Source organism: Tachypleus tridentatus, chromosome 8 (genome assembly GCF_004210375.1).
Source record: "Tachypleus tridentatus isolate NWPU-2018 chromosome 8, ASM421037v1, whole genome shotgun sequence".
In the NCBI taxonomy this organism is placed as follows: Eukaryota; Metazoa; Arthropoda; class Merostomata; order Xiphosura; family Limulidae; genus Tachypleus; species Tachypleus tridentatus.
Window position 1 is genome coordinate 113,246,261 of NC_134832.1, and position 15,682 is coordinate 113,261,942.

At 30.2% G+C, this 15,682-nt stretch overlaps 1 protein-coding gene across 10 annotated transcripts in view; it reads left to right on the top strand.

The window, feature by feature from the left end:
• The window catches only part of LOC143223233 (cytokine receptor-like), a 115,987-nt gene extending 101,564 nt beyond the window's left edge, over window positions 1-14,423 (top strand). For 6 of the 10 annotated variants that reach the window (XM_076450891.1, XM_076450894.1, XM_076450895.1 and 3 more), the window contains 7 exons: window positions 876-1,040; window positions 2,049-2,330; window positions 3,356-3,703; window positions 4,377-4,467; window positions 5,811-5,883; window positions 8,018-8,176; window positions 8,602-14,423. In XM_076450891.1, coding sequence (XP_076307006.1) covers window positions 876-1,040; window positions 2,049-2,330; window positions 3,356-3,703; window positions 4,377-4,467; window positions 5,811-5,883; window positions 8,018-8,176; window positions 8,602-10,068 — 2,585 coding nt within the window. In that variant the 3' untranslated portion in view covers window positions 10,069-14,423. The remainder of the gene's footprint in view (window positions 1-875; window positions 1,041-2,048; window positions 2,331-3,355; window positions 3,704-4,376; window positions 4,468-5,810; window positions 5,884-8,017; window positions 8,177-8,601) is intronic. The other 4 variants (XM_076450898.1, XM_076450899.1, XR_013012781.1 and 1 more) reach the window with 3 other exon arrangements.
• The last annotated feature ends 1,259 nt before the right edge of the window (window positions 14,424-15,682 follow it).

The following is a 15,682-nucleotide window of genomic DNA, read 5'->3' on the forward strand; positions in this document are numbered from 1 at the left end:
CTGTTAGATATGGTTTTTGTTAATCTTTAGATTGAGTTTTCTGCACACAGTCATTGTAATAAAATAAATGAAACCAAATGCCTTTATTTTTTGCAACAGTGTAATAATTGGCCTAAATGTTGAATGATTACTTACTTTCTTATAATGGTTTTTGAGTTTTAGAGTTAAAAGATCATGTTAGAATAAGCAGCAAGACACATTGATGGAAACTTTCTTTCCAACTTAAAAGAAGTACAAATAGACAGTGCAATTCCTTTGAGCAGTTAGGCCTTATATGATCTAATGTTAGAACACATGACATAACTAGTTTGAAATATTTCAGAATAAAATTTGATTTGACTGAAACTTACAATTTAAGTTTTAAAGATAAAAGTGAAAAAAATCATGTTTTTGCTGCTGCTTTAGCATTATCAATTCAACACAACTTATTTTCATTTTTGTTATCTTTGTGTAATACAATGGTAGGTTGAACAGTTGAAGAGTGTCCTTAAATTATGGAGATATACTTTTTTTTCCTTTGGTTTATTAAGTACAAAAATTACTATTATGTTTTAATCTTCACACTTTTCTATTTGATGTTTTATTAGTATTAAGTGGAAATTAATATTTTTTAATTTAGACTTTTTTAAACATAGTTAATCAGCAAATTAAAAGCCTGCTATGCCAGAAGTCCAGAACATTAAGGACAGTAAATGTATTTTTACAAGAGTGTAACTTGTGTTTTATTTCACTGAACCAGTAGAATATCTTTGATTTAAATATGATTACTGGTAGAGTAATGCTCATACTCAGTCACTATCTCCTAAAAACTTTTAAAGATGTAATAGTAAAATCAGTTGAGTATGATTTATTAACTACTTATGTGAAACTTGCAGAATCTCCTAAAGAAATGGTAGTAAGTGACCCACATGCTGAAAATGTTATCTTGAGTGATGGGCTACAGCCAGTCACGATGTACCTTGTCAGTGTTAAAACAAAAACACTAAGTGGACTAGTCAGTGAATTCAGTGAAGGAGTAATTGCCACTACAAAAGCAGGGAGTAAGTATCTATTATTGTTGATGTATGTTTAATATCTGACCTTTTAACCTCCAGGTATCTTTTATCAAAGACACTGTTGTAATGTAGTACAAGTGTGTGGTATAACCTGCAATTTAGTGCAAGTCTGTTGTGTAACTAGCAACGTAATGTAGGTCCAATGTATAATCTACATTGTAGTAGTATTATGTTGTAAAACCTGCAGTGCAGTAGAAGTGTTTTATAAACATATTTGTTTAATAACTTCTACTATCACAAGTCTATTGTATAATGTGTGATATAATTCAAATCTGTTATAGCCTGCTATATAAGTATTGTATAACCTTTAAATTAGTATGAATTAGTTGTATAACCATAGTATAATGGAACTTTATTGTAATTTAGCTGTTTTGTATAACTATTAATATAGCCTAAGCTTTTTGAATAATATGCAATTTTCAAGTCTGCAGTATAATTAATAATATAGTACTAGACAGTGTTATATTACATAATATAGTACATAGCTTTTGTATGAGTAGTAAAATAGCAGGATGTATTATTTAGACAGTATATGAACACAAGTGTATTGTATAATGTGTATAACAAGTAAAATAGTATGTAATGTAATACAGATCTGTTGAATAACCAAATAGCACAAGTCTTTTGTAGTGTAATTCTATTTTTGAGACTTAGTGATAAGTCTATAGGTTTATACTCCAGAAATTTGGTTTAGTACCCTTGGGAACTGCACAGGTAGCTCATTGTGTAGTTGTTGTGCATAACAACAAACAGTTTTACCATTTTGGGATAGAGTTGAATTTGAACCAAAACTTATAATTTACCGTTTTTTAATATGCATGTCATATCCATCAATTAGTTTATATTTTACATACATTAGGATTTAATCATACTAACAACCTGCATAAATTATTAATAAATGTTTTCTTATTAATCATATTATATTGAGTAATTATTATGTTGCAATGATATTGATAATCCTATATATATGTATGTATATATTTGTTATTTCAGCACCCACTGAACCGTTAAATGTTCAAGGCCAAACTAATTCCACAGCTATTACTGTTACTTGGCAAAGGCCTGATTCTCCAAATGGTATCATAGAACAGTACATCATTTGGTATAATGAACATAATAAGAAAGATAATCACTGTGTGGAAAATCAGTTCTGCTCTGCTGTTATTGACAAACACATCAGAAGTTATACAAACTATTCAGTTAGTGTTCAGGCCTGTGGTAAATATTCGTGTTCCAAAAAGTCCAGCATCTTCCATGCTATGGTTGGTATTGGAGGTGAGTTAACAAAACATAAAACATTCAGTTATGTTTCATAAAGTCTGTAATGTGGGTTTCTGTTATGTCACTTACTCTTCACTAGCTGTTAGCTCTTCTGTTTGATATGAATATTCTATAACTTGGGTGGTATGATAGTTCAAGACTCATGAAAATTTTTAAAATCTTATGTAATGGTTTGTAAATTGTTTTTTGTTATCTCCATACAGTTTAAGCATAAAAGGAATTAAAAACACATTTTTTTTTACTTTTTTAAGTGATGTACATTTTAAAGAGAATTTAAGAAACATATTTTCTTTAGTTTTTATCTGTTTTAAAATATTTTCTTTGAGTGTATTTTTTCTGGTAATATTTAACCTTTCCTCAACTTTCATAGATTAAGGAGTTGGTTAAGTGCTTTGGTATTTCCTCTTTTGCCCTATCCACATTTCTGTTTAATTAATTTCTCCTGAATATCTTTCTTGTTTGTTATTTTGAAAATTTATTATTGAAGATAGTATCACATGCCTGCTTTTGTCTGTTGTTTTGCATGGCTTTAGAATATTGTTCACAATTAATATTCTATGTTAGTATTTGCTTAATTAATGTTTATATGAATCTAATGTTTGACTTGTAGTATCTTTACTTTGGAAACTGGGAGATACCTGGATCAATTCCTTGCATAAAACAGAATTTTACATTTGGGAATGGCTACAGTGTGTTTTGAGTAATATATTTTATTATTATTATTAAACTTCTCAACCATATTACTTTACTCTTATGGCTACTGTTGAATAAAATGGGCATTGTTCCAATATTCTAAAAGAAATAAAAAGATCATGGTTTACATGTAATTACAGTTGTAAACAAAAGACTATTATGAGTATATTGTTGAACAATAAAGCCATTATTTCAAAAGTGTAGAAATAATTATTTGTTAATTTTTTTTTAGGTACAAAAACAAAGCCATTCAATTACTTGAAGTTTTGCAACAATTTTGTGTTACAATAAGTCTAGATTAATGAGCTTATTTTGTTCATTCACAGCACCTGGGATAATGAAAGAACCAGTAGTAGAAATCCTGAATGCAACAACTATTCGTGTACGATGGATCCCTCCAAATGAACCCAATGGACCAATTGATCTGTATCAATTACACATAGGCTGGAGTAACTCTGAAAATATGACAGACTCAGGAGAGAGAGTGTACAATGTTTCAAGTGTATCTGAATTGGGTGTTAAAACATACAGTACATATTTTTCACCAGATTGTGGAGAATCAGATCAAAGCAAAACATTCTCCTTTCAAATTCAAGCAATCAACATTGAAAATGATAATCTGCTGAAGGGTCCTCTTAGTAATAAAACAGAAACCCGTCCATGCATAGTAAAAGGTAATACAACTGTAGAACCACCTAATTCCTATCCAGTGTATGAGAAAGTTCACTTACCATTTGATCACAAATTTAGTTATTCATATATTAAAGCTTATGTGGTAGAAATAAAAACATGAAAAATTTATGCTGTGGGAAATTCAATTTCTAAACTTTTTTTTTTATGTTAAAACAAAGATATGTAACATCACTTCATCTTTTAGATTTATGGTCATTTTACTACATTTGCTGTGTCTATCATTGTTTGTGAACCACTAACTTAAGAAAAGGTATTCCAATTATTTGAATAAGTTCTAAACTGAAATGGAAACTAAATTGAAATTTTGTAATTGTGACATCAAATATTTTTTCAATGCATCTGGAAGAAGTGTTCTTTGTAAATACTGCAGCATGTTATAAGGTCTAGAGTATAATTTACAAATATTTGTTTCATTTCACATGAATAAACAAAATAGGTAATTATTAATCATGTCTTCACCAAGATGCTTGAAGAACAAACTGACAATACACATTGTGAACAATATGCTTGACTGGCCTGACTTTCATTTTACAATATGCATCACTGACCTAACATACGATGTACAGTTTTTCATTCTAAGAGGGTGGAAGTGTTAAAAAATAAGTTTCCTATATTAGATTGAAAATGTATAATTAATACTGGTTTATGTTTCAGGATCTGAAGCAACATTTGTGATTGGTATTGTAGTTGGCAGCTGTCTTGGACTTATTTTGTTTGTGTTTATTTTATCTGCTTTAGTGAGATGGTAAGTATTAAAATTCCAAATGTAGATTGTAAAAATTAACTGGAATTATTCTTTTTTGAGAAAATATGAAGTTGTTTAAAATACATATTTATTATTGAATTTACTTTTTTTATAATGATTTATTATGGGCTTTGATTGTCTGTTGTTTTTACATTTAATCTTCTCTCTCTTGATACTCAGTAATTGATTGTTTTGGTAACATAATGTTTGTCTATTGAAATATGCATCAAAACAAATAGTGGGGCAGGTCACAAATTTTGAGAAAGAAAAAAAATGGCCACTTACTGTTCATGAAAGTACTGTGAGATCCATGTTAAGTATTAGATATTTATTTTTGAACAATTTAAAGTAAATAAATTGCTTATTCTTATTTTTTTCCTCCAGCAGTTTTATTTGTTTTATAAGACATAAAACTTTCTTAACAAATTGAGACTTTGTTTTTAGCCATAATACTGTGTTGCTTAATTGAAAGGTTTACTGTGTATGTCAATAACATTTAACTTATTGATATGGCTCACTTAATATTTTTGCCATTCTATTTAAAATTTTTAGTTTGATTTTTACATTGTTATTTAGAACTTCATCCATATTTATGTACATTTTGGGTGAGTTATGCAGATATAATCCTGATTTATAATACTTGCTGTACAGTTTTACATAATTTACGAACAGCTTTAGATTTAAAATCCTGAAGAAAAATAGTATAGGCCCATGATTTGCAAAGTGGTTATAAACTTTGATACACCACATTGATTAATAAGTATTGTTAGTGAGAAGTTAAATATTTTTATTATACCTATTTAAAATCTGTTATTTCTCTTTTCTTGGATAATGGCATCAGTGAAAAATTTGTAGACGTAGTTGTATTAACACACAGGTATTTTACCATAAATAACAAACAAGTTTTATAAAATCTGATCATGCATAATGAAAAACGGAAAGTAGTTTTAGGCTAGATAACCTTCATCAGTCCTGAAAAAGTTTGTTTCAATAAATAATTATTTATTTTTTTTAACCTTAAAGCAGGTAAGCTGTAGTAATGTTTTCAGATTGTGTTATAAGAGTACAGAAGAATTGAATAGTGAAATACTAATTTGCTCATTCTTCAACTCTTTACATTATTTTATCATTTCCGATGGAGAATAAGAACACAGGAAGTCTTTTGTTTTTGTTCTATTTTTGAATTAATGCTTTAAAAGAGTTGTGATTCAAATGATTTATTTAAGTTTTCAATTTTAAAGATATTTATGCAGGAGACTGTTTATATTCCACTATTATTTGTACATATAAATCATTTTTCATTTAATAACTAATTTGTCTAAATGTGTCTATCTTTAATGCAGGATGAAAAAGAAGGTTGAATGGATGAATGAAATTAAAGTGAAGTTACCTAGTGGACTAGATAAGCCTCACTCGGTAAGCTCATGTAATCATTACAGTAACTGTGTTCTAACTTAAGCTGTGTATTCTAATAGAGTTTCAGATAATTTCAACAGTGATCAGTATAAGCGCGTGTGGTTCACATGAGGCTTTGAACTATACATGCTTTTGTAGTTAGTTGTTGGAAGGTGTAGGCTATGTGAAACTTTACATTAAATAGCCAAACATTATAATCAGACGTGAACAGTGTGATGAATCTTCTAATAAGGAATAAAATGTGGAGTCAGTGTAACCATATGAGAACTTGTATAGTATTGAACTAAGAGAGACTTTAATAGTGAAATCCTATCGTATGTCAAGTTGCGACTAAAACAGTCAGTCTGATATAATATGTGTAATGTATGATTTTTATGTCATGATTAAAATACAGGGCAAAGGAAGGTCAATAATGATAAAAAAAATGGGTGTATTAAAATGTAATGATATAATTACTTGTATATGAAATGTGGTTCACATTATCAGGTTTTCTGTAAGATGTGTGTAATAAGGAATAAAACTTATCTTTGTAGGTGATCAGCATAGATGTAGTTGTTCTAAATTCAAAGAAAGAGTGACTTAAAATGCACAAACATATTTTATCCAAATCTGAAAAAATAGAAAAATTGATGCAAGTCTATAAAGTTTTTATTATGGTGTATTTAGGGGCTGCTTTGATATGCAGCATCTATCTAAGTGACTGTTACAGGGGGGAGATCACACAGAGAGCACTGTTGTTAGAAAAACAGTCCACAAAGATAAGATTAATTTATATGGACATGGTATTACAGTAGTAACTTACTTTCCTGTAAACAAATATATTTCTACCAGGTTAAGAAATAAAAGCTGAACAATCATATTAATATATGTTACTTGCAGGTGATGACTGCTGTCTTCATGCTTTGTTTTAAGACATTAAATTTCTTGTCTAGTGTCTCATATAATTTGTGGATTGTGGTTAGTGTTTGATGAACACATTTTCACTTAATATGAGGACAAAATATTCAAGGTGCTGTACATATGGATAAGTTAAGTATTTGAGTTAGAATGTATTTTATAAATGTATATTGAATGTATTTATTTTAGTTAATTAGAATAACTCTGTACATTTTGAATCATATAGAAGCTCAACATGGTTATTAAATATCTAAGACTGAGTGTAGAGTATATTTTAAAATTCTGTGTATGTTAGTGTAAGTAGATTTGGTTTTAACTTAAACCTTGATTGGTAGTTCTAAAGAGGTTGCATGAATCAAGTTTTAATTGTGGGTTTTGAATTTGTGCTAATGTATATTTGTGTAGGGCTGGTTTAAAGTCCCTTTGTTTGTTTATTTATATATATTACTAGTGTTCTTTATAGTTTGAACAAGTTAGCTTTTAATTCTAAGGTCTTGGTTTATGTTCATATCTGTTTGGGTCATACTGGCTCAAAATTCAAAATCTTTGTTTGAAAGGTGCATTGTTGATTTTTTAGAGTTTGATTCAAGCAGCTTTTTAATTTTAGTTTCTTTGTTTATACTTATATCTGGATAGGAGTGGTTTAAAATTGAAATTTTGTTTTGGAATATACATTGTTGTTTTTCTTCAAGTCTTAGTGAGTCAAATTTTAGTTTTTTGGATCTTGATTTTTGTTGAAAATAGTAGAGAGGTTTGTTTGAAAATTAAAACAATGGGTTTGATCTATTATAGTTGTATTAAAGTTTTATAATTTGGTCAGTTCATTTGTGTAGTAGGGAATGATGAGTGGTATATTTTGAACATAGTTGATTTAACTTAACTTGACAAATGTTATTATTTTGTTCTGTTACCATACTGATATACGTAACAAAGATTATAAATCTGATGTTACTGTTAGTTGTTATGGTAGTAGTAGTAGTATTTTTCGAGTTTGTACTGCAGTATTATTTTCAGGTAAGTTAAAATGTGCATGCAGAAATGAGCATGACTTAAGTTTTAACTTATTCTTTAGTAGCTTAAGTTAACAGTTATGTGAGCATGTATACAGACTAACTAATGAGAATGTTGAGAGAATGCAGAAAAAGCATGTCATAGACAACAGGAATGGCTTACCAAAGTGTGTGTGTTATGCATGGTAATGTTGATTGTTGCTGACCTAACCCTTCCTCCTCAACAGCATCCATTCAGTGATTATCATAAGTTTAAAAGAGACCTGATAAGAAATGGCAGTTACCCTAACACGAGTCCTACATTTGACCATCTCAGTTCCTTCTCTGATTTCAAGGAGAAACATGGGTCACTGAATTCCCATTATAGCAGTTCTTCAACAGATGAGGTAAAAAGCTTCTTAGCTTATATGCATGGCTAGATTGTTCTTATCAATTTAAGTAGTTGAAATGTGTAATTTCTTGATCAATCTGATAATATTACAGACTGTTTTCAACGTTTTTGTTAATTTGCATATAATATGTTTCACTTGATTATTCTTTGCTGGTTTTCGCTCGTGAAGGAAGAGATTATTTTCATTTATAATGAGGAGAGAAATGTAGTCAATCTTATTTTTGATTTGAGATCAATATGTTCTTGTAATGTAATTTTTACTTTTTAAGCCATAGAATAGGTGTTTAATGTTTTTGTTCCTGTTCATTTGCATTATCAAGTATTTTAAATAACATTCCTGTTTTATATCTTTTAATCTTCAAAGGCATACATTGTAATATTTAATTGATATCCCACTAAGAGTATTTGAAATTTTTATAGCTGGTACACAAGAAGTCAAGACTATGTGACAAATACAGAAGAAATGACAGTAGTGACAGCAATGATATAACTTTGCTAGGTGGTCATGGGAGTGTATCGTCAATTGCTAATCGTACTCATTTCTCATCAGACTCTGGTACAGAGATTGATCTTCATCCTCCCCTATCTACGGATGATAGTCAGCCAGAAAGTTCTAATCATACACCTGTCTCTTCTCGACCAGGTCTTCCCAAAGTGGAAGAAATTCAAAATACTGATAGCAGGGATTCAGGCCTGGATCATGATCAGTCAGATGATAACAGGGAAAAATGCTCTATCTCAGGGACTCAAGCTCAAAATCCCTACAAAAGGTTTGATCAACTTGTAGGGTATGTTTCACTCCCTGGCCAGAACACTAATTTAACTTTAAGCCACCTCCTTGCCAATAGTGAACCCTCTGTTCATGATGATGAAGAAGTAACAGCAGAAGCTGGTCCATGTTATTCAAGATTTGGTTTAGCCAAGAGTGTTGGAAGTGTGACACAAGAAAGCAGAGTTCCCCAATTTGCCCCAGGAGAAGATTTGCCTAATACTTTGAGCTATTCTAAATTTGGTGTAATTTCTCCTACAAGTCATGACAGACACAGAAACCCAACAGTTGCTTTAGTTCTGAATCATTCTAGACCTTTTCAAAACTCTCAAAATAATTCTTTAAATCCTGTAAGAGGTTCAAACCAATCTCTGTCTAAAAGGTATGTTTCTGTGCCTCAGACTAACAACTTTACAGCTCCACTTTCTCTGGTAGAACCTATTAAGCCAGGTTTTGGAGTTGAGTCAAAAGCTACAGACTTTCCTCTCATCTCATCTGGCTATGTGTGTTTACAGGATAACTTCAATCCAGAATACTTATCAAAAGAAGTAGACAATATTGATAACAAAGGTTATTCTAGATTTGGATTGGACCCAATATCTGATAACAAGCCATTACCATCTGATGCTAATCCAGATCTTGATAAAACTTCTCCTTTTGTAAGTTCTCTTAATGGTGTGGCATCTGTGTCAATTCCACAAAGAAATAGTAATATTGATCATCTAAAGTCTCCTGATTCTCTTTTTCATGAAGCTGATTCTTGTAATAATGAGAATAATAGTCCTGTGGTTGGTGGATTTCCAAGTAATGGATATGTGCAGTGTCCTGTTCATCAGTACAGAGCAAATGAACACTTAGAAAATTTGGATTTAGAGACTCCAGATTGGAAAAGTACAAGCAGTGACTCAGCTAATGTTTTAGAAAGTCCTGATCCAAATCTTTTATCAATTGAGGTTTTTCCCAGAAACCTCTCTGGCAAAAGTAATGGCTATGTGTCTTGGGGTAATGCTGTCCAGAATGAAGATGTGCCAGAAAAGAAAAGCACCCCCAACTTAGGGTTGATGGGTGGTGTTAATGAGTCAGAAGAGCGAACTCAATTTCAAGACATAATAATATGAAAAATAATTCAACTAAAGTAGTTGAACATTATGTGGGCATTGTCTATACTAGGATGTTATAATATGTGAGTTATTAATACCCCCAGTGAGACATGTAAAGTTATACCTTTAATGGATATAATTTTTTATATCTTTATTTATGACTTTATTATAAGTCATGAAAATTACCACAAACACTGAGAGTCCTGTGAATGTTTGGTACAAATATTTGGAGTGCATTTTTTATCTCAAGGTTTTTGCTCTACTCTAAATACACTTAAACATTTTCATTAAAATTTACTTTCAAATAATTTGAAGTTTTGTGGTAAGGGAAATTGATGATAAAATATGACATATGAACATCTGGTAAGTTTGATTGCAGTATCTAAAACATATTCAAGAATTTTTTCTTCATATTTGAACATATGAGTATATCCTTTATAGTAAATTAAATAAGTTTAGTTTTACTACAATATTTATTTTTCAAATAATAATAATGATTAAAAACATTAATAGATGCTGGGAGGATAAAAAACCTGGCCATTTTTATATATGTCATGCATTTATCTTCTTTCAGCTGTTTGAAATGTTTTTCCATTGATGTTAAGGTTTAGTGGGAAAATCTTAACCAGTTGTGAAATGTGCAATTATCTTGTAATATTGTGAATACTGTGCCAAAGTGTTCTTTGCTGTTCATCACCACAGACTAAAGAACTGTGCCTTTTCTTTTCATTCTGAGTGCCAGTGAAGTGTCACTGTTTGATAGAGTTTCTGTATTTCAGACATCTTTCTTGTCAGGAAAAAACTGTTAACAGTTGTTTAAGGAACTTCAGGCAGTTCATTAATTAGAAGGTCATGGCCAGATATATTAAATTCATTAAAGCAGTTACTAATAAATTTTATTTATTTGAAAGAGATAACAGCTAAAAAATACTACTCTAGACAAAGTATTTCAAAAAAATGGTTGGTTGCAAAAGATACTTAAATTGAACTTTTGAGAAGCTGAGGAAAAATATGTTTGTTTTTTTAAAAGTGTGATTGGAACTATATAAATCATGTTTTAGGAGATTGACAGTAGAATTTAAATTTAATTTTTGTCAGATGAGTTAAGATCTGAATATTGTAGCATATTTTTGTTTTCTTTTTTACAAAAAAAAGTCTGAGATTTAGGTAAAACAGAATGAAATATTGTATGTTTAATGTATGTTTGATCAAGAGTAGCATGCTAGTTGTTTAACTCAGGTCCATATTTCATCGAGTAGTAACACCATAGTTTTTACTCATTGTATATAATGTGGTGCTTTGAGATAAGTAAAAACCCCTGTCTTAATGTAATTCATTCTTCACAATTTCCTGGTGATAACATTTGGTATCTTGGTGACGGTGCTTTGATTTGTGTTGAAATAGTTTACATAGGAGAAATTGACTTTGATTTTATTATATTCAAACCATCTGCAAAATAAGCATGACTTAAGAATACTGTTTTAATCTGTAAGTGTCAAACAGATCTACTTGTAGTCTCTGTGTGTGTGTACATTGTTGCACTATTTTACTTCTATTTAGTTATTATAAGATATCTGTACTGAAAAACTTAAATGGGAATTTGACTTACATGCTGAAAGTTGAAGGGGTATTAGAAACCAATAGGCCTAAGATTTGTGATAAAAATCACGTTAAAATATTATGTATTTATAAATGGCACTTAAGAGAGTCTTTTGTTTCTCATTTCAGTCCGACTGACAAGTTCTGGTATTGAATGAAAGGCCTCTTGGGCAGTGACTTGTAGGAGACAAAAGATAGATACGAAATGTTATTTTTACATGCCACTAATTTTGAATCTGTAATGGACAAATTAAGAGGAATAAGGAAAATAATATCATCTAAGCTTAACATGATTTTTATCACAAAACTTAGGCCTAAATATAAAGTTGTTTTTGTCAAACCTGAAAATCATATTCTTTATACCATAGTTCAGTATCTTTATAAGATTAGATAAAAGCTTTGGTGTGAAAAACTTGATGTACCATAAATATAAGAAAAACTTCCATATTCTTCATTAAACAGAGAACTCAAGGACTGTTTGATTACATAGTTATGATCACCTAAATCTTATTTTCTAGTGTACATTTGATTTCACTCTAAACATAAATGCAGATGATTGAAATATTGCTTTAAACTTTTGTCCACATACATGAGCTTTTACATTCTTGAAATCACGTAATTTCATAGGATCTTTGTTAAGTTAGAGCTCAGAAATTAAGATACTGAGATGAACTTGTAATATATGCCAATATTTGTTATTTTTTGCTGAAACTTTTTTGTCAACTATCAAAATGATGTAAAGAAATACAAAGATCTTAACTTGGAATGACCAAGAAGAATGAAAAATATTTGAAAGGCAAATAGTCATAAAATATTTTCAAGTTTTTATTATGTGAAGAGTAATATTCTTTTCAATTATTGTCACACCTTTTAAGAACTTGTAAGTTTGATAACACGTTTGTACACTGTTTTGTATTTCATATACCTCACCAGAAAATTTAATCACTATTTGAAATAAAGTGTATTGTATAAATTTTGGGAAAGCGCATGTATACATATATATAAATCCTACCTCTCTATACTATATTAGATAAATGATAAACAGATTAGGTTATTGATAATAGATTTTTATAGACTTACTTAGTTGTATTTGTAAATGCAATTTCGCTCACTAATCTGAGGCCAGTGGTGGTTAGTTTGTACACCATCAGTTGTGCTTTAAGAGATTACGTAGTACAAGGAAGTCTGGGAAATATTTATGTAAGTAGAATTTGTTTTTAGACTGTATTTAGTATACGTCGAGTCTCTCTTTGTAGTTTGGAGGTGTTAAAAAGCACACTTAAGTTTGTGGTGTTTATTTCGAACAGCTAGTATACACATGAATGGCCAACGGTAGAGAGTTAGTATATAAATATAACTGCTTTAGTAAAGCCGTTTCACATAAATCTCCTCTTTAGCATAATAAACTGTCGAATCTAGTGTAAACCTTTCTGTTCTTAATCGAAATGTTTATCGTTTTAGATAAATTTAGACAAATATGTTCATATCTCAAGTTTTCTAATTGCCCTTCATTTAGATCTAAATTTTGTAGTAAGAACGATTATGTACTTGTAACTATATATAACTTGAACTACTTCGATAAACTTTACTTGCTGGTAGTTGTAGGAAATTCCTGCCAAAGGTTATGTTGTAAACTCATGTTTAGGAGGTAATAGCTCAAGATTGAAATATGAGGAGGGAAATATTGAAAATTGCTACTAAGTAGTATTTTGACCTGTGAAATATCGAAAGATATTGAATTTTACATCAAACAGGTCTATTTGTTTGAAACTGCTGCCAGAAATGTGTTAAAGAAAGTAATTTAATGAAGCTTTCAGTACTTCATGTTTCCGAGATTTTAACCATAATGTATGGTTATGATACATGTCAGGTAGCCCCATTAGCAACAACTATATATATATATATTTATATAATGGTGATAAAATTGAGCAAAATGAGAACTTATTTTTACTATAAGATATTTAGGTAAATAAATAATCATAGTTTGCGTTATAATTTATGTTTACGTTTAACATAATTCGTCCATAAAAACATGCTTTAAGTGTATACAAATTGCATGAAACACGATTTAAAACTAGTGCACGTCACTAGAATCTGCTGTTCAAAGGTAAAATCTATATGTAACCATGTAGCTATTAATTTAATATATTAAACTGAATTATGTTTTCGTATTTTTAAATGTTGGATGATGTTAAAGATCAATCTGTTTCATGCATCATTTGTGGATAGGTTTTATACTGTCATTGATTTTATCTGTTATGAAACCTTACCAATGAAACCCAGTACTTCAGTAGATGTTTATTAAAGTCATTTATTGCTTAAATATTAACAACAGGTTCTTTCAGTCAGAAAGTATTGAGGCCTCATACCCGGTAATCTCTATGTTGTAACTCATTTGTTAAGCCAAAGAATATTTTGTATCGTTTTAAAGTAAAAATTTTTTGTTGTTTTTACTCATTGAGTGATAGTGTGTATGTGCAGTTAATATGGAAACTACTGTACAGTCATCGATAATATACTCGTTTTAGATTTCATTGTGTTATGTTGAAGCGAAAGAAAAAAAGACTGGAAGTTTTAATAATCACCAGTGTTCAAGATTTAGGTACTGTCATGTGTTCATGTGTTATTTTTGTATGATTGCTTTTATTCATTTTAGTTACGTTTATTTGTAGTACGTGTTTTGAGCTAATGTATGCTTTTAAACGGCTATATATTGTAGTTTATTCCATGAAAAAGCTGAAGTAAAGTGAATAAAAAAAAGTTATTCAAAACTATCCACGTTTGGTGATTTTATTTACCTTCGTGTGTTAACGGTACGTAATGAGTTATTTAACAAATGATTAGACAAGTTTGCTCAGAATATCCGCATAAAGTTACATAATATTAAAGGACATAAAGGCGCTTTTGGTCAACCAAGACTGTATTATTCATCAATTCAAGCTATCCCCCCAAAAAAAACCCACAAAAACCAACAACCCTCAGAGCCAACCTTGTCATTCAAGTATTTAATACCAATTTCCATTAAAGTAACTGCGTTCGTCACATCTAAAAGTCACCCTTTTCGAAGGACAATTACCTTTATAAAACTAAAACTGTCTTAGCTGATGTTTACTTCTTCACCACATTTTATACAGGTGTCCCCTAGTTTTACCATTCTCGCCATTAAATAAAACATGATGGTAATCCGTGATGACGATAAAACCCACTTGTAGTGAAAATTATGTATTTAAAAATGGTTGATATAGATAGAGAAAGCACTAATAGAGGAGCGAACAACGTTTCGACCTTCTTCGGTCATCGTAAGGTTCGCCATAACCGAAGAAGGTCGAAACGTTCTTCGCTCCCCTATTAATGCTTTCTCTACCCATACCAGCCGTTTTTAAATATATAAAATATAATGATGCATCAACACTGTCGGTTTCATTAACAACTTTTAAACACCTAAATCAGATCTCCTCTAGCCATTATTTGTTCAAGAAGACACACGTTCAAATATTTAAGTGTATACAACAACATTTCCATCCCAGGTATCATTCTAGTAATGCTCTTCTGAACCGTTTCTAACAATTCCTTTCTAAGGTAAGAAGTACAGGACTGACAATACACCAAATGTGGTCTAACTAATGACGTGTATGTTATAACGTTTTAATCCTTGTATTAAATATATATGTAGATGTAACTTATAACTTCATTTGCCCTTCCAATGGCACATTACTTGGATGATTTAAGAGACTGATCAATCAGAACGCCTTTAACGTTATTCTCATCAAAGTTATAATTGTAATTTACACTGTGGTATCCAACATACATTGTATTTATTACAACCAAAGTCACCTATCATTTATTTGCCCAGATCGTCAAATAACCTAAATCCTTTTGAAAGGCAGTAGCATCCTCCTCTTAACTAACAATATCCCAAAACTAATGGAATTAGCAAATTAAAAAAAAATCAACTGCTTAATCTGTCATTTATGTATATTAAAAAGAAAGGTTCTAAGACTTAACCCTGATGTTCCCCATTCGTAAGAGTAAT